Raw genomic sequence first — 21,860 nt, forward strand, 5'->3', positions numbered from 1 at the left:
AAAATCAACAACTCTTCTTACATCCGTCAGGGAACTGAGGTCCAAGAAAAACTGCTAGCCTGAGAACTGGAGGGATGAGCGAATACAGGGAATCACAGCTTACAAGAAGCAAAAATTCACAGTTGACTCCAGTAACACTAAGACCACTTAAACTATAATTGAATTATTGAAAGATAAGTGTGGACTAGCTCAGGAAATGGGCAGTCTTGGGGAGGGAGACTTTCAGATGCACCAACAGGTTCATACTAAGAAGATCTGAGAAAAATCCCCTCATACTTTCAACAAAGAGGTGTGGGAATGGGAGGAAATAACCATTTTGAAATAGCCAGGAGCTCTCTCTGTTTTCCATAGCTAAGTACTGCCCTCAAAGGAAATTGTTTTCCCGAAAGTTAACCAATCTGGGGTTAAGGAAATACCTAACTTTTGTCCTCTCTATTCTTCCTGTCTCACCTAAGTAAGTGTTAGGTTAAAGGGGAATAAGAAGCACCCAGGAAAGTCACAGCCAAGAGACACAGGCTCACTAAAAGACAGAGAGCTAATCATCTATATCTATATCTATATCTATATCTATATCTATATCTCTCTATATATCTATATGAGCCTACTATGCAAAGTATCCCCTCAGGACTTTGAATGACTGGGAATCCTATCACTTACTATGATGTGATAGAACTCCCAGTCAAGATTTTCTCAGAAAAACAAAAACTGAGGGTACTTATCATCACTACTAATAGACCTGCCCTGCAAGAAATCTTAAAAATAAATTCTTCACAGAGATGGAAATGATACATGTCAGAAACTAGATTTGCATAAAGAAAGGAATACCCTTACAGAAATAAATGAAGGTAAAATACCATTATTAAATTGTGTGTTTGTGTGTGTGTGTGTGTGTGTGTGTCTTTACTTAGATATGTATTTTTACCAAAGGAAAAAAGCCTAAAGGATAAATGATTTTGACTGTATCAAAATCAAAATCTACAACACACATAAAAATACCATGAACCAAATTGAAAAACTAGCTACTATCTAGAAAAATTTATGACAAATAATTAATAGTCTTAATATATTGGGTTTTGTTGGTTTTTTAATCATCCACAGTTTGGGGAGTGGGAGAGTAAAGGGTTGACTTCTCTGACTGGTGAATTTGGGAGATGAAACCAGGCATGCTTTGCTCAGGGTCTCATAGATTCTTTCTCGTTTACAGCCAGTCTTATCTGCAGATGCCCAAAATTCTGCTGCACTTTGCTGTACACTTAAAAGACCACACTCTGACTCTGTAAAGAGACCTACAGTTGTCCAGTGCAGTGGCTGATTAGATAAATCTTAATCAGAGATAAAGTATTGGGAGGGCCATAGTGGCTACACATCTAAGCCAATTTTTCCAATTAAGCTTTACCCAACCAAAATTGTGATCTCCATCTGATTCTCTTATATATTTACTCAACTGGTATAGAATTCGGGGGGGGGGGGGGGGGGGGGCAGTATCAATTATCTGCTTCCCAGACTCAGGCAGTTATCTCTAATATTAGCCATGTTTTATAACTTCATCTAAATGTTTTCCAAGCCAAGTATTAACATTAAGAGGGCTAGAATGTAGATATATAAAAAGAAATATATAGATGGAGAGATAAGTACAGATAATTTGTTTTAAGGTAAAAAAGATTCAGCACATTGAAGAGAATATTCCCCCTGGGACACTGAGTATCTTGAGGCATCAGAAGGATACAATCAGGGGTAGATTTATAATGTGAAGCTAATAAAGTTCAACTTTTAAGGCCATACAGTTGGCATGGGCCCTTCCAAAAGTATTATATTAGACATGATTTTATATCCTTTAAAAGAACCCCTTAAATTATAAAAACTTGAACCCACAAAAGTTAGATCAGCTCTGGATGAAAACCAGGAAGAAAGCAGAATAAAGTCAAATTCATTCTGGATTGGAATCTTTCATTGTAGTCCAATTAAAATGGTTCTGAAATATACAAGTTACTATAAAAATTATAGAATATATCGAAGCTGGGGACTGAGCCTCCTGTGCCCTTGACCGAATGGGACCTGCAACCCTTCAGTCTGAGGGTTGACGCTCTAACCATTTAGCAAAACTGGACAGGATACAACTGAATTTGTAATGTATAACTTTTTAAGGCAACTACTTTGACAAATAATATATTTTTACCCTATATTTTATGAGCACACTATAATTATGTTACCTTCTTCAGAACTATCCTCAGGAACACTGAAGGAAGACAGACTCACCATATTAACTTAAACTACATTGTTGCCCTTTTGCTGCCTTCTTCTGTCTCCTCCCTCTAAAAGAACTCCCAACTCGTATGTCTGACAGTGTATGTGCTTTTAGTACCTATCCTTCTTATCTTATATTACTAATGCTGTTCTATACAGAAAGTGGAAAAGACTGACAGCTATTACTATTGATTAAATCAGTAATTTTAATTTTATAGTCATAAATGAATATGTTTGATCATGGCCTAAAATAAAATGTTATATGACTTTTGTGCATCACTTTATTTAGTCAGGAATTTTTAAATCACCAGGCAAGATTTAGCTTTAACTATAAAATAAATGGGTATATTACATTAACTATGTGAATTTTATGTACTGTACCATAAACAACAAGAGCAATGGTAGGAGAAGAAGAAAAAAATAAAACCAACAGCTTTCCTCAAAACTATATTTAAGCTTTGGTGATTTTATTTTAGATTTCATGTTAAATTTAAATTAACAAGACTTTCCCACTTCACTTTTATTCTGGACCAAAATGCAAGTATGGAATGTGCTTTCCTTGGCTCCATAAATAAAAGACAACAAATATGCTATCACTCCAAAATGTATCTCAGAACCTGAAGTGTTATATTTCATTGCAGTTGAAAAGATAATCTATATACATCTCTTTAGTGTTTTAATACCTCAATGCCCACTAAAAGAAAATGGTCTAGAAAATTTAAGATGGCAATTATTTAATATCTACACAAATATTTAACTCTTTTCCTACCTCATTCTGCCTTTTTCATGCATTCCATATTAGAGGTATATTGTAAATCTCAACAATTTTTCAGGAAAAACAGGATTAAAATGCATGATAAACATGAAAAAAAATGTATAATTCAAGTAAGGAAATCAATTGCAAACTTTTAACTACAATGACCACCATTTAAGTAAATCAAAATCTGAAAACCAGCTATAACACACATCACATAGATCTCCATTTTTGGAGACTATAAAATAACCTACTATTTTCACTAAGTAAATTTTAGAACTACCTCTTATCTCAAAGAACATTATTTTCCCCCATTAACTGGTCATTCCAAAACATTCATTCAACATACGGTAAGTTTTACTTAGTATTTCCCCTATAAGAGCCAATGTTACTATATGCACCTAAGTAGACATGTAAGAACATACAAAATCTTGCATACTCAGTTAGGCAGGCAGGTAAAAGTTTTCATATTAAACTAATAATTCAAGGTGGAGGACAGTGGAAAAGAATGGTGTCCAAAACAAAACAAAGCAAAATAAAGCCCATTTTCACGATCCTATATAATAAAAGGCTAATATGAAAACTGACCCAATGGCAGAATGACTGGTCACTATGATACGCACTGATCACCAGGGGGCAGATGCTCAACACAGAAGCTGCACCTGGTGATCAGTGCTCTCCCATAGGGGGAGCTCTGCTCAGCCAGAAGCCAGGCTCATGGAGAGCGCAGTGTAGGTGGTGGGAGCCTCTCCTGCATGGGGGGGGGGGGGGGGGGGGCAGTGCTAAGGATGTCCTACTGCCAGCTTTGGATGCAGGCTGGGCTGAGTGATGCCCTCCCACCCCCAATGCACGAATCTCATACGCCGGGCCTCTAGTGTTGTTATAAACTCAGATTACAATCTTCTTAGGAAATTATAGGTTCTCTTAATAATTTTCTTCTAGATGGTAATTCCTCAAGGCCTAGACTAACATATGCTTAAATTTTTGTAACCCAAATGAAAATTAAGACATAGTCTCCACTTATGGGTACTAATACTTCATATGAGGATAAAGGAAGGATGGGTCAAAGATTCAAGGAGTTCTTTAATTCTGTCCTCCTCAATTCTGAATCAGTAAACTCACTAAGAAATGAATTAAGGAAAGTCTTGAAGGCACCATTGAAATAAAAGTAAATGGAGCGCCCAACAAATCCGCACCTCATTAAAAATGTTTTCATTGCTAATTAGAAAAACCAAGAGTTACCCACAAACATAAAGAATTACTGTAATATGCAAATGAAATCATTGCTCTAATCATGAAACTGTGTATATCAACTTCACAGGTTGACCAGTAGTTAAAAATAATACTATACTGCAGGAAATAAAGAAGTAGCAATACTATATGATGAAAGAGGTGATCACAACATAGTCTCTATCATTCTGGCCTACCAAATTTTATGAGTGCAGAGTGGCAAATAAATGTTGACCTGATTTAAAAGCCTTTGAACCTGTGTCCCAAAGATTCTTTGGGATACTTATAATTCCAGGAATAATTGTAAAAGTACAACCTACTCTACATAGTTTAAATTTATTTAAAGTTGAAATTCATAAATTAAAATGAAGGACACAGAACATATTTTTCCCCCTCTGTTTGAGAATATGGCAATGAATCATTATGGGAAAAATGACAGTAAAGGAACTATCATATAAAACTTTTTTCTATAGTGAATAAATAAGCTTGGGTTCTTCTTTCTTCACTAGTTTGACTATCATCAGAGCTCTAAAAAATATTTAGAAGCTAAGGAGTTATTTTACACATGTATGCACATGCCAAGAAATTCCCCATCACAATTCAAACTTACTTTGCATTTTTTTTTTTATAAATATATTTTATTGATTTTTTACAGAGAGGAAGAGAGAGAGATAGAGAGCTAGAAACGTCGATGAGAGAGAAACATCGACCAGCTGCCTCTTGCACACCCCCTACTGGGGATGTGCCCGCAACCAATGTACATGCCCTTGACCGGAATCGAACCCGGGACCTTTCAGTCAGCAGACCGACGCTCTACCACTGAGCCAAACCGGTTTCGGCCTTACTTTGCATTTTATAAAAGTTTATCCTTACAACGCCAAGTTGGCAAAGATTAGTTGGAAAGAGTGAAGAAAGTTCAGGCATGTTAAAAAGCCACCGGTGTGGCTCAGTGATTGAGCACCGACATATGAACCAGGAGGTCATGGCATGATTCCCAGTCAGGGTCAGAGCACATACCTTCGTTGAGAGCTCGGTTCCCAGTAGGGTGTGTGCAGGAAACAACTCATCATTGATGTTTCTATCTCTGTCTCCTGCTCCCTTCCTCTCTAAAATCTATATTATAAAAGGCCAGTGGCTGTAACACGGGAATGACCAAATGACGGGTCACCAGGAGGGGCACTGCTGAGTTCCATGGTGATGGGAGGGACTATGGGTCCCGCGACTACAGGCAGAACTCTGGGTCTGGCACAATTTCAAGCGCTGGGGCTCTAGCCAATAAAAATAAAAAGCCAGAGCTTATTGAAAATTTACATAAAAGTAAATAGATCTCTATCTTTAGGAGCAAATAATAATATTCATTACCAGTGACTTTACTCTTTCCTAAGAAAGGAAAGACATAGCCATTCATAATGTCAAATCTATAACTCATGTAACATCATTTGATTTACCTGAACACTTATCCGACAAGTGTGATCCTACGAGGTGAGGCACTGGGGAAAGTAGCAAGAAATGCAAACTCCAATCTCCATTAAACCAAAAAGGCAACACCACCAAAGAGAAAGTAGATGCATTACTATCACTATCAACAACTTATAATTGTAATTTTTATAGTTTACATTTTCATATTCACTATATCTTTTGAAGATCATTTGATTTTCCCAATAACTCTCTGAGGAATTTTCAGAAGTTATGATGGAGTACCATTAGCGGGAAAAGCAAAATACTATATAAGAAACATGGGTAAAGAAGGAAAATATTCTAAACAAGTAAATAAAAGACCAGAGAGAGGGAAGTCAAAGTAGTCATGAGGAAGAACTAGGCTATAACTAGTCACAGGTCTAATTAGTCAGAGTTCCAACCTCAGACAACAGGAAAAGAGTACACAATGGCATCTCATCAACAGACATTCCTGAACAAGCTCATCTCTAGTCAGAGACTATCACTAATAATCCCCAGGTTCAGGAGCAAAAGTCACACACAGTCCTAATTCTCCTCACTGAGAAACCTATTTTGAGACACTAAAATATCATCAGAAGTTTGTTTACTTTTTTTAAATATATTTTTATTAATTTCAGAGAGGAAGGAAAAGGAAGAGATAAGAAACATCAATGATGAAGGGGAATCATTGATTGGCTGCCTCCTGCATATTGGACCGAGCCTGTAACCCAGGTATGTGCCCTTGACCAGAATCGAACCTGGGACCCTTCGGTCTGCAGGCTGACGCTCTATCCACTGAGCCAAACCAGCCAGGCTGCTTTTTTTTTTTTTTAACCTTCAAAATTTGATAAAAATAAAAAAGATAAATTTATTCTAGAGGACAATAGTGAATGCTTTTTATTCTATCCTATTTAACAAATAAACTGTCTATCAAAATATACCTTAAAATCATGTTTAGCCAATCTTTCTAATCAGCTTTTCTATGGAGGAATCAACTGAGCTAAGTTGGTTTTCCGTTAGCAGTATGTAACACACCAGGAACACGCCATACTTAAGATGGATGTCTTTTGTTAAAAAGCGATAAAATTTTATTAAAGAAATGGGTGTATTTTGTTAAAAAACAATAAAACTATGGTGAAATATTTTTTAAAGACTGGCAATTAGAGGCAGCTTCCTAAATCCAAATACAAAAGAACCACAAATTTCTTAGTCCTATAAGATCAAGCATCTGTGTCAAAACTGATGGCTAAACTAGTTTCATTTTAACAGGGACTTAACATAAGCAATAGTCAATTACAAGTTTGAAGGAGGATTTTACTGATTTTATTTTAATCCAACAACTTCAATTAACTCAAAGCTCCAACATTCCTTCCTATATTCAAAATATTGCATTACTTGTCACTGAATACTTAAGATATTGTCCCTTTATATTATACCTTAAAAATTGAGTTCCCAAAGGAGAAAAAGATACATAAAAAATTTTTAGCAAAAGTTGCCAAAATATACCAAAATTAATGAAAACTATAAAAACACAAGTCCAAGAAATTCGACCAACCCAAAGCACTAGACATAAAAAAAAAAATAAATAGCCGGGACCGGTTTGGCTCAATGGATAGAGCGTCGGCTTGGGGACTAAAGGGTCCCGGGTTCGATTCCGGTCAAGGGCATGTACCTTGGTTGCGGGCATATCCCTAGTAGGGGGTGTGCAAGAAGCAGCTGATCAATGACTCTCTCTCATCGATGTTTCTAGCTCTCTATCTCTCTCCCTTCCTCTCTGTACAAAATCAATAAAATATATATTTTTTTTAAATAATAATAAATAAATAAATAAATAAATAAATAAATAAAAAATCTACAGCAAGGCCCATTGTAATTAAATTACTTAAAACCTAGTGACAATCTTAAAAGTAGTGCGAGTATAACGTGTGTGTGTGTGTGTGTGTGTGTGTATACTAGCCAGCCAGTGTGGCTCAGTGGTTGAACATCGTCGACCTATGAACCAGGAGGTCACGGTTAGATTCCCAGTCAGGGCACATGCCCAGGTTGCAGGCTTGATCCCCATTGTGGGACGTGTAGGAGGCAGCAGATCAATGATTCTCGCTCATCAATGATTCTCTTTCATTGATGTTTCTATCTCTCTCACACTCTCCCTTTCTCTCTGAAATCAATAAAATGTTTCTCTCTCTCTCTCTCTCTCTCTCTCTCTCTCTCTCTCTCTCTCTCTCTCTCTCTCTCTCTCTCTCTCTCGCTCCCCCTTCTGAAATCAATAAAAATATATTTTAAAAAACTCATATATAAACCTAATCGTATCAATAATTACAGTAAATGCTTGTACGAGATGAAGGATGAACTGTGACTTTGCTTTGTTTTCTTCCTGTAATTTATGTAGAATTTTGTACAACAATCAGTGAAATTAGCACCAGTCTTTTTAAAATTTTTCTATGACTTGAACTAGAGGCCAAGTGCATAAAGTTCCTACATGGGGGAGGGGATCCCCTCAGCCCAGCCTGCACTCTCTCCAATCCTGGACCCCTTCGGGGATATCCAACTGCAGGCAGTTGAACATCCCTCTCACAATGCTGGACTGCTGGCTCCTAGTCGCTCATCTGCCTGCCTACCTGGTCGCCCCTAACTGGCCCTCCCTCCACCGGCCTGATAGCCCTCACTGCTTCTGTGTGCCAACCTGATTGACCCTAACTGCCCCCCTGCCAGCCAGGTCACCCCCAACTTCCCCCTCCCTGCCAGCCTGGGTGCTCCTAACTAACCCCCCTTCCAACCCCCCTCCCCCCGCCGATCTGGTTCCCCCCAACTGTCCCCTCCCCGCCGACCTAGTTGCCCCTCACTACCCCCTGCCAGCTTACTTACCCCCAATTGCCCCTCCTGCTGCCCTGGTTGCCCCCAACTGTGCCCCCTGCTGGTCTGGTTACCCCACACAGCCTGCTGTTCAGTGGTTTGGTCGCACCTCACTAATCCCCCTGCAGGCCTGATTGCCCCATGCAGCCTGCTGTTCAGTCATTTGGTCATCCCTCACTAACTCCCCTGCTGGCCTGGTTGTAGCCAGCCATCTTGTGAGGGCGTGAAAGTTAATTTGCATATTGCTTCTTTATTATATAGTATAGGAGGAATATTTTTCTCATTTTATTTCTTTTTTTTTCATTTTGCTTCAACATCAAGAGAACTGTTGTATGAACAAATGAAAATGTAGAGAATAACTGCAAAGTGTTTCTGAATTCTAGTTTTGTGTATAAATTGTAATTTCACAGCTCCAATAAACTCTGCTTACATTCAAATAAGAAAATGTTCTAAGTACCCCAATTTCCAAGGGAGATTGTAAAATCAAATGAAAGCTCCAAATACATACTGCCTACAAGAAATCTACTTAAATTAAAAAATGCAAACAAGTAAATATTTTTAAAATGAGATAAGATATCCTATGCTGATGCTAGTCAAAAATGGCTATATTAGTATCAGACAAAGTTTCAGAGCAAAGAATATCACCAAGGATAAAGAGGGTCTCATAATGAAAAAGAGATGAATTAATCAAGAAGACATGCCATTCCTAAACGTTCATGAACAGAGTACTTCAAAATACCTGAAGCAAAGAACAATGGTACTTCAAGGAAAAATAGATAAATCCACTATTATCACCAGAGACTTCAAAATTGCTCTCTTTATAACTGAAGGAACAAGTAAGCAGAAAGAACCAAAACAATTTTCCCAAGCAAGAGGACCTAATTGGCATTTACCATACACTCCCCCAATAACAACAGAATATACATTTTTCACATTCACCCAGAACATTAACAACAGTTTATATTCTGAGTCATAAAATAAGCCTAGCTATCTTTTATATCTTTTATAATATACCAGAGGTCCGGTGCATGGAATCGTGCACCAGTGGGGTCCCCTGGCCTGCGCCCACTCACAATCTGGAACCCCTTCGGGGGATGGCGGAGAGCTAGTTTCAGCCCAATCCTCGCAGGCCAGGCTGAGGGAACCTACCAGTGCATGAATCGGTGCATTGGGACTCTGGTATGAATATAAGATCTTTGGTTAATCTCTTCCCGTCCTCTCCTTTCTCCCTTCCCTCTGAGATTCCTCAGTCTGTTCCATATTCCATGCCTGTGGTTTCTGCTCCTGCATTGAGCGTCTGCCCCCTGGTGGTCAGTGCGCATCACAGCTACCGGCCGACCTGTTGGCGATTGCTTAGGCACATATATATATATGAAAGAGAGAGAGATTGATTTATTCAAAGGGATTCAGAAAATTCAAATATGTATATGCTCCCTCTTCCCATAGTATCTAATTTTAACTGGTAAATGACTGTCAGCTAAAAACCCCATTTCCCAGCCTCCACCCTCGCATGTAGGTGGTGATGAGTCCATGTCAATAAACTGAGGATAAAAGAGACCAAAGAAGTTTAGAAAGGGGGAGTTGCTCACCCTTCACCCTGTCTTGTTTCTCCTCTGGCTGATAGCAGAGAACTCTGAAGTATGAGGGGATGGCAGAACTACATACAGAAGGCACACAAAGACCCTGAATCACCCGTGCAGAGGAAAATCATCCCAAAAGGGTCACTTTATACATCAATAAGAATAAAAAAGTATTTTATTGCGTTTATCCAATAAAATTGTGAACTTTGTTTTTAAAAAAACAGCTAGGGTAACTGATTCAGGAAGCTTCTAAAGATTTATGCAAAAGATTAACATGATTTGATTTACATTTAAAAACTATTACTCTAGCTGTTATATTAAGAATAGTTTGTAGAGAAGCAAGTGTGGAAGGAGACAAACTAGTTAAGACATGGCAGTAATCCAGGGAAGAAATGATGAGTACCTTGAATTAGGATGGTTACAGTGAAAATGTTGAGCAGTAGTCACAGTCTAGAAATATTTTGAAGGTAAGGCTAACAAGATTTTTCTATCAGTAGAAACAGAGTATGAGAAAAAGGAAAGTCAAGTAAAACTCTAGCAATGAGATGAATGGAGACAGGTCAGAGATAAAATGGGTTAGGATTAGATGAGGTAAGGCAGTGGACAGAAATCAGAAGACCCATTTTGGATATTGAGTATGAGAAGTCTACCAATTACTCAAAGAAAATTTCAAGTGGGCAGCCAAATAACATTAATCTAATGTTTAGGAAATAGGTCTGATTTAGAAATATATATTTGGAAGTTGTAAGCATATAAATCACCAACGAAGGGAGAGTAAATGAAGAACTGAGCTCTGGGATATTCTTAGTTAGGAGCTTGAGGAGAAAAGAAGAATCTAACACAGAAGACAAAGAAGTGACCAGTTAAGTGGGAAGAAAACCAAGAGTATAGTATCTTGGAAGTCAAGTAAAGTAAGTTTATCAAAGAGGAAGTGATCAACTTCTGCTCACAGGTCTAATACAATAAAGACCAAAAACTAAACTAATCCAGCAGAAAGAGATTATTATTATAGGAGACCTGAGGCTGCGCTCCTCCCCCGCTGCCTGGCGAGGCTTGACAGGGGACCTCAAGCCATGCCCCCCACCCAGCAGGGCTTAACATAGGATCTCAAGGCATGCCCCCTTCCCACTTGGGGATCTCAGGCCACACCTCTCATCCTGGCGCAGGACCAGGGGTCCTGAGGCTACACCCCCTGCCCAGTGGGGCTTGACAAGGGTGGGACTGGCCAGGTCTGGATCTAGCCCAATGTGGGGAAGGGGAGGCCGGGTCTGGGTCTTACGCAATTTTGAGGTGCATGTGGGTGGGCAGGAACTTGACTCTGGGTCCCCCTTTTAATGTGCACAAATTTCGTGCTCTGGGCCACTAGTATTTGCCATAAGTGGCTATTCATTGAGATATTACAATAAACCTCTATAAACATATGAATGCTTTAATGAGCTAAATGTAAAAAAAAACTAAAAATTATAAAATACAGTAACAAAATATAGAGAATGTACATAATCTCGATTGGGGGAAGTCTTCTTAAACAAGAATAAGAAACTATGTAATTGTTGTAATTTCTTTATAAGCAAAATGCACCATTAAGTCAAAGGGCAAATGACAGACTTGGAAAAAACAGATGTAAAACATATGACAGATAAAAGATTACTAATTATAATACTTAAAAACCTAAAAATTGGCAAGATAAACTACCCAAGAGAAAAATGAAAATGAACTCATAACTAAACAACATTTAACCTAATTAGAAGTTGATGAAATGTAAATTAATGGAACAACGTATTTCACAGCTTCAGACTGACAAAAATTAAATGCTTACAGTATTCAGTGTTTGTGAGTGTGTTTTAGCAGTGTAGATTACTGTAATCTTTTGGAAAACTAGTTTTTTGGAAAACAAATTTTAAAATCTCTTATATTATAAAATACATATATCCTGTCCCAGCAATCCCATAGACAAGAGAATTTATCCTAGTGAAAATGCTATCAACACACAAAGAGGTAACGGACATATAAGGATGCTTCTTGTAACATAATCATACCAAGAAAATAAATTATAAAAAAAGCAAAAACAGGCTGGGGGCTTGATGGTCATTATTGGCATAACAGCTTAATAATTTATGATACATGCAAACTATGCAATATTATAAAGTTATCTAAATGAGTAAGTTAAACTTGTACGTACGAACCTGGAAAGATGTCTATGGTATTAACTGAAAAAAAGCAAAGTACAGAGTAATATGTATACCATAATCCCATATTTGTTAAAAAAAAAAACAAAAAAAAAAAACTATTTGTGTGATATTGGGGGTTTTTTTTAATTAATTCCTGTTTATATAGTTAATTTCCCAAGTAGTCAATGAATACAGCTAAATTTTGAGCACATTTATTGCTCTGTTAGGGTTTCGCCATCAAAATACTCTTAAATCAAGGTACATAAAGCACTACCAGGCAACAATCTTTTGGAATCTTTTACAACACAACAGAAAAAATAAACAATAAAAACTACTTTTAAGAGCAAAAGTGTTTAATAGTTTTTCTAATGCCAAAATAAAAATGCTTTTTAATATTGTGATTTTACACTTACAGAAAACCACCACACATTTTTTTTTCCCCTTTAGCAGAAATAAGCTATTTCAGTTGCTTCATCGGGTAATATAATTATGTTCATTATACAGATATAAACAAGAGCCAGACATTACACTAAACCAATTCCTTTGTGTCAGAAATTGGATTTTCTCAAAATGATATTCATTCTTCACAATAAATGCAATTAACATGACATTACATTTTAAAAATTCTATTCAAATTGCTAAATCTTAGTATGATCCTATCTAATAAAGAGTGAATATGCAAATTGATCATCACGCTGTCACAAAGATGGCTGCACCCACAGGGGAGGTGGGGTTTCCGTAACACAAGATGACTATAACCACAGCAGAGGCCAAGTTCCGGTAATGAGCCTTAAGGAGCAATCAGCAGGGATCTGAGGATGCAAGGAGATGAGCCAGGGCAGGGGACCTGAGGCTGAGTGCCCACCCCCCCCCCCCAACCCTCGCCCATCGGGGCTTGACTGGGGATCCAGGCCACCCCCCCTACCCAGCAGGGCTTGACAGGGAACCTCAAGGTGTGCTTCCCGACAGGTGCTGGGCCGGGGACCTCAAGATGCAACCCCTTGCCCCAGTGCCAGGCCAGGGGACCTCAGACCATGACCTTTGCCCTAGGCCAGGGGATCTGAGGCCACAACCCCGCCCTGGCACCTAGCTGGGGGACCTCAGGCGCACCCCCCGTCCGACAGGGCTTGACAGTTGTCCTCAAGGCACACCCCCTGCCTGGTGGGCTTGACCGGGGACCTCAAGGTGCACCCGCGACCCCGGTGCTAGGCCAGGGGACCTCAGGCCACACCCTTCGCTCTGGGGCAGGGGACCTGAGGCTGAACCCTCTGCCCAGCAGGATTTGACAGGGGTCCTGAGGCTTTGCCCCCCCACCCCCACCCAATGGGGCTTGACGGGGGTGGGCCAGCCAGGTCTGGGTCTCACCCAATGGGGGTGGGGCCGGCCAGGTCTAAGTCTTGCACAATTTCAAGGGTGGTCAGGGACTTGACTCTGAGTCACGCAGTGCGCCCCAGACTCTGACAGAAGGAAGATTTTCATATACATTTTACCAATTTTCTTTCATCTCTGACACTTCTATTATAGAGAAAGGGCAAATAGCAATATTAAAATATTTCCTCTAATTAATTCTCTTTTAATGTGCACAAATTTCATGCACCCAGCCACTAGTGTTAATATAAAGTCCCAAGCAGCCTGGTATAATTAAGGGAATACATTTGACTTGAAATCAGATGTAAACTGTGTTTCAACACTGGTTCTAATACTTACGAGCTATGTGGTCAAGTTATATAATCTTTCAGACTGTTCCTGCATTTATAAAAATGGCTTTCTACAGTGTTCTTGAAAGATTAAATAAAAATATCACATATATAAGTGCCTAGCACTGAGTCTGGTTGTCAAACTATGCCTTTTCCTGCCTTCCTTTTCTAAGGAAGATTACCAACTGGCAACATCTATTTTAGTACTGCCTTTTACAAGACTTTTTAAACCAAAAGATAACTGAATTAAAAACAATACATTTTATTTGCTTTATTTTTGCATCTCTGGAATATAAATTCAAGTGTCTTGTATTTCTTGGCTCATTTTTTTAGAAGGATTTTGTTTGATCCATATTTATTGGAATTTAAATTTTCTCTCTTTTTTTTAAATGATTGTGTTGATTTCAGAGAGGAATGGAGAGTATGAGATAGAAACATCCGATCAGCTGCCTCTAGCATACCCCACACCAGGAATCAAGCCCACAACCTGGGCATGTTCTCTGACAGGGAATTGAACTGTGACCTCCTGGTTCATAAGTTGACATTCAACCACTGAGCCATGCTGGCCAGGCTAAAATTTTCTTTCTTGTAAAAAAAAAAAAAAAAAAAATCATACACAAAACAAAACAACCCACCAGGTTATTTTCTAGCTGTGGCTCTCATCTTCCGATAACTCTCTTTTTAAAATCATTAAGGTTGTGTCTATGAAAACCACTTTCAGGTATTATGAAAACAATGTTAGGCCGGGAGAAAAAATAAAAACTTAAAGTTATCCTAACCCACCATAATGTGTCTAAGAATATAGCCATTCAACAAAGTACAAACTTCAATTTTAACCTGTCCAATTTCCCTAAGTCATTTTTTTTTTTTTTCTGTAAAGCTGGATCATTAATGAGGCCAGAATATGACCCTGGATGCTGCTAAATGGATCCAAACAAAAGAAAAAGTGTATTGACCAACCTTCAGTACTTAAAGTGAATATTTTCCCATCATACAGGATTCATTAATAAAATCACAGTAAATAAATTTGATTATCTCTTCAAAACTGTAAAGGGTAAGTTTTACCCTTGAGTTGAGGACTGTAATTATCCTTAACTCCTCTTCAACTTTAGTTGCACTTCAACTGGATTTGATACTCTTTGATAGACAGCTCTTTATATCTCCAAGGCTTTTTGCAAATTCTACCAAAACAACAAATAGTCAGCTACTATTGACAATGTTACAATTATTTCCTGATACATTTGTCTCAAACACTGTTCATTACCCACAGCAGCAGCTAGCTATTCCTTCTGAGTCTAAATTATACTGCTGCTGGTATTTTATTGCTTACTACTCAAAAAAAGTACTTAAAACGACACTGAGGTGAAAATGTATGCATAAAAACACTTCATATTACTTTTCCATATTCAAAGTATGGGCTCTTGAACTGATTTTTAAGTGCCAAGTACATGTTTAAATCAAAATGTATCGCTCACATTCTTTTAACGCCCCCCTGCCCATTCCGTGCTCCTCCCAAATGCCAAAGTTCCCTTCTACTCTGAAAGTACTTATTAAGTCTGTGCATTTTTCTGGTCTTTCACTTCACTGTCCCATTTTTTGCATTTCAGACCTCCTCACCCATTAAAGGAAGCATTGTTAGCTCCTTACGGTACTTAACTATATGGTTAACTTTTTGCTTAATCTTGCTTTTCCCTTCATGAACTTAGATCTTGGTAATTCAGCGTCCCCTCCTCTAAAGTCATAAACATTGCCATGAGGCAATGTACAGATACATATTCCTCTCTTAAGTCCAAAATATTAATCAGTTGGGCACTACAAAAAAAAAAATCACTGTAAAAGCCAGGAGAATGCCTCGTTTCAGTATCTCGTTGAAGCGCTTTATTTGCTTTCCTGTCCTACCTGGACAGCTATGTCTCCCGTCCGTTGTGTGGTCCCTTGCTGCCCCCAGCACAAGAGTGCAACTCACTACAGTGCATCTCTTTTGCTCACCAGCATGCCCAGGATCTCCCTCCATTTCTGCGCATCGATCCCCGCGTGGACCTCCCCATCCTCACGATTCTGTATCCAGGTGCCCACATCTCAAATGAAGAGTACCCCTCGCCTGACATTGCCCGGGCTTTCTGGGCGACTTGTAAGAGAACACACACACACAGGCTGCACGTTTCTGTCCCCACCGGAGTTCGGATTTGTCTTGCTCTCTCCCCGCGGAATGCCTACTTTGGGGGTAACGTTTTTGGCTCTAGGAAGCCCGACCTCGCTATCTCTGTCCCGTGACCTCGAGAGCCCAGCACAGCCCTCAAGCTTTATTCACACTCTTCTTGGATCTTGTGCTCTCCATGTCCTCAGCTCTCTCTCTCTTTCTGCAACCTTTCTCAGCCTCCAGCCGCCACACCAGACCCCAGGTTAGGCGAACGCCCGCTTGCTCGGGCTGCAGCGCCTCCCCGGCCCGGCCCCCCTTCCACACCGCGCACTCAGTCCAGAGTGGCTTCTGCTTGCTCCTCACCTAGCTTCGATCGGGACTCCTCCAGCTTCTGGATCTGGTTCTCCAAGAAGAGCATCGCCACCGCGAAGGCCACCACCGCCAGCAGCTGCAACTTGGGCGGCATCATAATCCTGAGGAGCCCCATGAAACCCGCCGCTCGGGATCAAGACATACCGCGGGGGGCGGGGAGCGCAGCCCCGGAGGCGAGGAAAGACGCCGGGAGGAGCCCGCCGGGCCGGCGGAAAGGCGAGGAGAGCGCGACAAGCGGAGAGCACCACCGCAGCGACCCCCCTCGCTGCCTCCCAGTCCCCCGCCCCCAGGCGCCAGCACCGACGCCGCCGCCGCCGGTGCCCGCTTCTTCCCGGGCGACTCGACGGCTGCCCGCTCCAAAAGCCCGCGCTGCGGCTGCCGAGCTCTCGCCTCCCTCCGCTGCCTCAGTCACCGACCCCCGCGCCTGCCTGCCAGCCTGCCTACCTTGCTCCCTTCCTTCCTTCCCTCCCTCCCTCCTTTGCTCGCGGCCGCGCGCTCCTCTCCGCCTGCGCTGCGGCTGCGGCTGCGCCGCCCCCGGCCCCGCCCCCTGCCCACCCCCCGGCGCCACCGGGCGCACGCACCCACGTACGCTGCTTGGCAACCAGAGGCTCCGCCCTCTGCTCCCGCTAGGTTGTGCTGATTGGACCGCAGAACCCTAGCGGCATCAAGCAAAGTGGCATTCGATTGGGTAGATTTGGGGAAGGAGGCTGGCCGACACGGACGGGGGCGGAGCTTCTTGGCTGGTTAGGCTAATGTCGTGAATGAAAGGAAGGAAACCTTAAAGCACAAATTTGGGGAGTTTAGGAAAGTGCCTGATAGGGGGTATCGAAAGGACCCACGGTTTTATATGCATATCCAATGTAAAAGTGTTTGATCGCCTTTCAGCTTCCGTATGCCCTTGGGCGATCCCTATCTGCAGACGGACAGATTTGGTGGCAGCCGCTCTTCAGCAGCCTGTTTTAAGTCAGGCTCTGGCGTGGACTCCCCTGGCTGAGGGGACCTTTGGGTAGCCGGAGTCCGGGGGAGGCGGTAGCGATGGCGGCTGGGCCGAGCCCATGGCTTGGGCCGGCGTTTGGCCTGAGGTTGCTGTTGGCGGCTGTGCTTCAAGCGGTGAGTGGAGATCACCTCCGCGGCAGCACCCCGGCGAGTGGGAGGCTGCGCCGAGGAGGACGGGCCCCTGGGTCACATCTCGGAGTCACGCTCGGAAAGGGTGGGAGATCTGGGCTTCCTTAGCCGCCGCTGCGGCCCGAGTGCTACGTGGCTGTTTCCTCATCTGATGCTTATCCTTCCCGGCGCGGGGCTCCTAACGGTTCTGGCTCCTGGCTTCCGACTATCTTGAGCATTTATCTTCTCTTGCAGAGTTCCTGCTAAAAGAACAATCTGTAAATCACACCAACGGGGAGAAAGGCAGTGAATTTTTGGAAAGCAATGAACATTGCTTGTTAACGGGAGGAAATAAAACCGTCCTTTATGACAAGGGTCCCAAGTCTTAAGAGAAAAGCCCGCAAGTCTTTGGTACAGGGTGCACTTCCTATGTACTCCTTTCTCTCAATTGTTAGTGTTCTCTCAATTCATAGGCAGCCTTTATCTCCGTTCTCTGACATTCACATAAGTGGATGCACTGCAGGGGTGGTGTGTGTGTGTGTGTGTGTAGTTTTAAGCAACATTGTTGCAAGAAAAGCAGCTACTCTATATACCGTATTTTCCGGCGTACTAAAGCATAGTAACTTACTTTTTAATGGATTTTCTAAAATGACAGTCTTCATCTCGTTTAAACTTCATTTTTCTTCAACAGAGCAGATGCGTTCTTTAAGGAAAGGCTAGTTTTTACTTATTTTCCTACTCACCACGAACAACTTAATATTGGTTAATTCCTCCTAAAGAGTTTGCAGTCCTTGTTTTGCTGTGTGCGTAACACTTTAATAGGCACTGTGCTGCGATCACACATTTCTTTTATCAGCTTAATTCTTCAGGTATTCTTAACGAGCCTGCTGAGTTTTTCCCAGGAGACCTGGGTTAACTGATTTGTCCAAGGTTTGGGGGAATTAAGGCCCATCGAAGGCCTCGGTGAATACCTCTGCTTTTCTTTTATCGAGGGGTGTGAGGGCCCCGCCTGTTTGCTTTTGCAGCCATAGGTAGAGGTGAATGATTTCCTTTTGTAGTTAGCATAACAGTACTCATTATTCAGGTTTTGGTGCCTTAGAAATTACGGGGCGAACCCCTCTCTAAACTTTCTAATCAAGACTTTTTTTTTTTTTTTTTTTTTTTTTTTGCAAATACTTAGATGATTTGAATTCATCATCATGCAAAAATAAAAAAAGGAATAACATTCCAAGTTGCCTTCTCTTTATTTTCCAATCTCTAGCTGTTTCATTATCTATGGCTGTATACTCTCAAAACTTAATAGCTTGCAGTGTTTCCCAAACTTTTGACATATGTCCCCCTTCTATAATTTTCGTAATGCTGTGTACCCTTCATACTCATGAGAACGTAGAATTAGGTGCAGCTAAGCACAGTGCAGTGCATATCCCCACCAAACTCCTGTGCAACGCGTACCCCCACCAAACTCTTCCCGTACCCCTGGGGGTACTCATACCACACTTTGGGAAACACTGGCTTAAAGTAATGATTTCTCATGATTCTGAGCAGTTCCTTTGTTGATTGCCTCTGGCCTCATTTATGCAAGCTGTCCTGTGCTAGTAAGTCAGCTGGACTGAAAGACCTGGGATGGCTTCATTTTTAGTTGGTGCTTACTGTCAGCTGAGGCCACTTGGTTCTCCTCTTTGTCTTCTCTCATCCTCCAGTAGGCCAGACACTTCTCCTGGTGGTCTCAGAGCAGCACTCCTAAAGAGCAAAAGCTGCAATGCGCCCTAAAGCGTAGCCTTGGAAATCACTTCACGTCATGATATTTGTCAAAGCAAATCACAGGAGCCATCTAGACTTCAAGGATGGGGAAGTAGACTCCATCTCTCCATGCGTGGAGTGACATAGTCCCATTGCAGAGAAGGTACATACCAGGATAAAAGGAATTTATGCCCATTAAACAATCTACCACAGTGATCATCCACACAGAATTTAAACCAGAAACTGGGATGTAATTGATTTTATTTACTAAATTTCTCTCAGATCCATCCACTTATTCTTTACCCCTTATTCAGGCTACCATCATCTCCCTCCTTAGAAATAGCCTTTTGGTTCACTCTTAGAATTATCAGAATTTAAACCAGAAACTACTCATTTTAAATTATTCTCTTGCCTGGCCTGGGTGCCTTAATTTTTGAGCATGGTCCTATGAACCAGGAGGTCACAGTTCCATTCACAGGGCACATGCCCAGGTTGTGGGTTCTATCCCCAGTAAGGGGCATGCTAGAGGCAGCTGATTCATGATTCTCTCTGTTAACGAAAAAAAGCATTGAAACCTCTGAAGAATTTTAGTGAGTTTATTTGAGCAAAACTGTCAACATGTGACCACATATGCCGGGAAGCAGAACCTCAACGGATTGAGATAATGCTCCGAAGAATGGCGGGGTTACATTTCTATTTATACACTGAAATCAAAGGAGGAACATAGGTGGGTTACATGAAATTCATTGGTGATGGAATAAGGAGGCGGGAGAAAGCAAAGAGGTGGGAAACTCCTGGGATTGGATAAAAAGTAAAATGATGGACTTAGGTGAGAGCAGGAACAATTAATATGATAACGAAGGAATTTGAGGCATCGGTCCTGGCACCCACCACATTGGTTGTGCCCCAGGGGCTCCAGAAAAAGGGAAGTTACAAGTTACCCAGACATCTCACAGATATGTTATCTTAGAGGCTGGAAGGCAGATGGGCTCAGTAAAGATCTAAGTTGATCTTTGTCAGGTAGATATCAGCCTAGGATATGACTACCCACTATAACCTGTTTGTAGTTAGATATTTAATTTTCAAACCATCTTTTGTGGTTATTTTAGGTCTCTGAGTTTGCAAGACTGCCACGCAGGCCTCCCCTGAGCTTGTCAGGTTAGCATGTGGCTCTTTTCCTTCACATCTCTCATCATTGATGTTTCTCTCTTTCTCTCTCCTCCCTTCCTCTCTGGAATCAATAAAAATATATTTTTTTAAAAAATTCTTTTCTCACCTTCTGAATCCAGTTAATCATCAAACACTTAAAAATTTCCAAGCCACCGAAACCGGTTTGGCTCAGTGGATAGAGCGTCGGCCTGAAAGGTCCCAGGTTCGATTCCTGTCAAGGGCATGTACCTTGGTTGCTGACACATCCCCAGTAGGGGGTGTGCAAGAGGCAACTGATCGATGATTCTCTCTCATCGATGTTTCTAACTCTCTATCCCTCTCTCTTTCTCTCTGTGAAAAATCAATAAAATATATATTTTTTAAATCTCCAAGTCAATCCACTTAATCCATTCTCCAGTTAAAGTATTACCTAAATTCAAGCTACCATGTCTGCTCGCCTGGAATTACCACACCAGCTTTCTTAACTGGTCTCCCCATCTCTTTCCTCCCTTTTCAATCCAGTATCCACAATGCATCCAAAGTCATCTTTCTGGAACTTAGCTATCCTTATTAAAATTCTTCAATGGCTCTCTGCTGCCTTTTTTTTTTGGGAGGGGGGGGGGAAGAGGGGAGAGAACATTTATTGGGTAAATTAGAGGTAGAAAAAGTAATCTCTGGAATAAATGGGCTTAGGAAATAAGTTATAGAGGTAAGGGGAGAGAAAGGGAAAGGCATAGGCATGTTCCCAGACTGTTTTTAAGATGGTCTGCCCTCCTTCACTTTCCTTAACAGGCCTGTTGACCTGATACTTGTCTAACTAGACTTAATTCCCAGTGTTTACCTCTTTGGGGAGTGCAAAAATGTAGAGGTGTTCTCCCTGATCGAGCCTAAAGTAAGGTGTTTAAAAAATACATCCATTTAAAAAATATCATCCATTTCCAGATTTGCAAAAGCAGATAGATATACAGTACTCTTTCCTCTGTCATCAAACTTTATGCTGTATTACACAGAGCCCCAATCTTAACTGCACCATATGGCTCTGTGTATGTGTGTACTCCACTGTCTCTGCTCCCACGGTAATTAGAATGTAGCTGAAGGGAATACGGGGACTGTTTTGTATAGTGCCTCACATGTACTTGTTCATTGAAATCCCTCTGAAGTATGACTAGCTTCCTAGTTATTTGTTCCTTGCTTTTAAAGACATCAAGATATCTGTAGTTTGTGTAGAGCAGTGAGTGTAGAGTGGTAATGATTCCCAACTCCTACGAATACAACATGACTGAAAATACAAAGGGCGTCCTGAGCAGTCCCCCTTTGTTGAACTCTTTTGACTTCCCTAAGATTTATTCCTGTCTTTTCTTTAATGACTAGTGTTTCTAAGAAAAGACGGCA

General features: G+C 41.1%; 2 protein-coding genes across 3 annotated transcripts in view; one reads left to right on the forward strand and one right to left on the reverse strand.

Annotated features, from left to right (window-relative positions):
* Nucleotides 1-17,004, reverse strand: part of HS2ST1 (heparan sulfate 2-O-sulfotransferase 1) — a 154,408-nt gene extending 137,404 nt beyond the window's left edge. Inside the window, exon 1 of one of the 2 annotated variants that reach the window (XM_084871422.1) lies at nt 16,467-17,004. In XM_084871422.1, the coding sequence (XP_084727548.1) occupies nt 16,467-16,590 (124 nt within the window). In that variant the 5' untranslated portion in view covers nt 16,591-17,004. The remainder of the gene's footprint in view (nt 1-16,466) is intronic. The other variant, XM_084871423.1, reaches the window with a different exon arrangement.
* A 172-nt stretch (nt 17,005-17,176) lies between these two features.
* SELENOF (selenoprotein F) overlaps nt 17,177-21,860 on the forward strand; it is a 34,612-nt gene continuing 29,928 nt past the window's right edge. Inside the window, exon 1 of the mRNA XM_084871424.1 lies at nt 17,177-17,585. Coding sequence (XP_084727550.1) covers nt 17,511-17,585 — 75 coding nt within the window. The 5' untranslated portion in view covers nt 17,177-17,510. The remainder of the gene's footprint in view (nt 17,586-21,860) is intronic.

Source organism: Pipistrellus hanaki, assembly GCF_964339955.1.
Source record: "Pipistrellus hanaki genome assembly, chromosome: 2".
Lineage (NCBI taxonomy): Eukaryota > Metazoa > Chordata > Mammalia > Chiroptera > Vespertilionidae > Pipistrellus > Pipistrellus hanaki.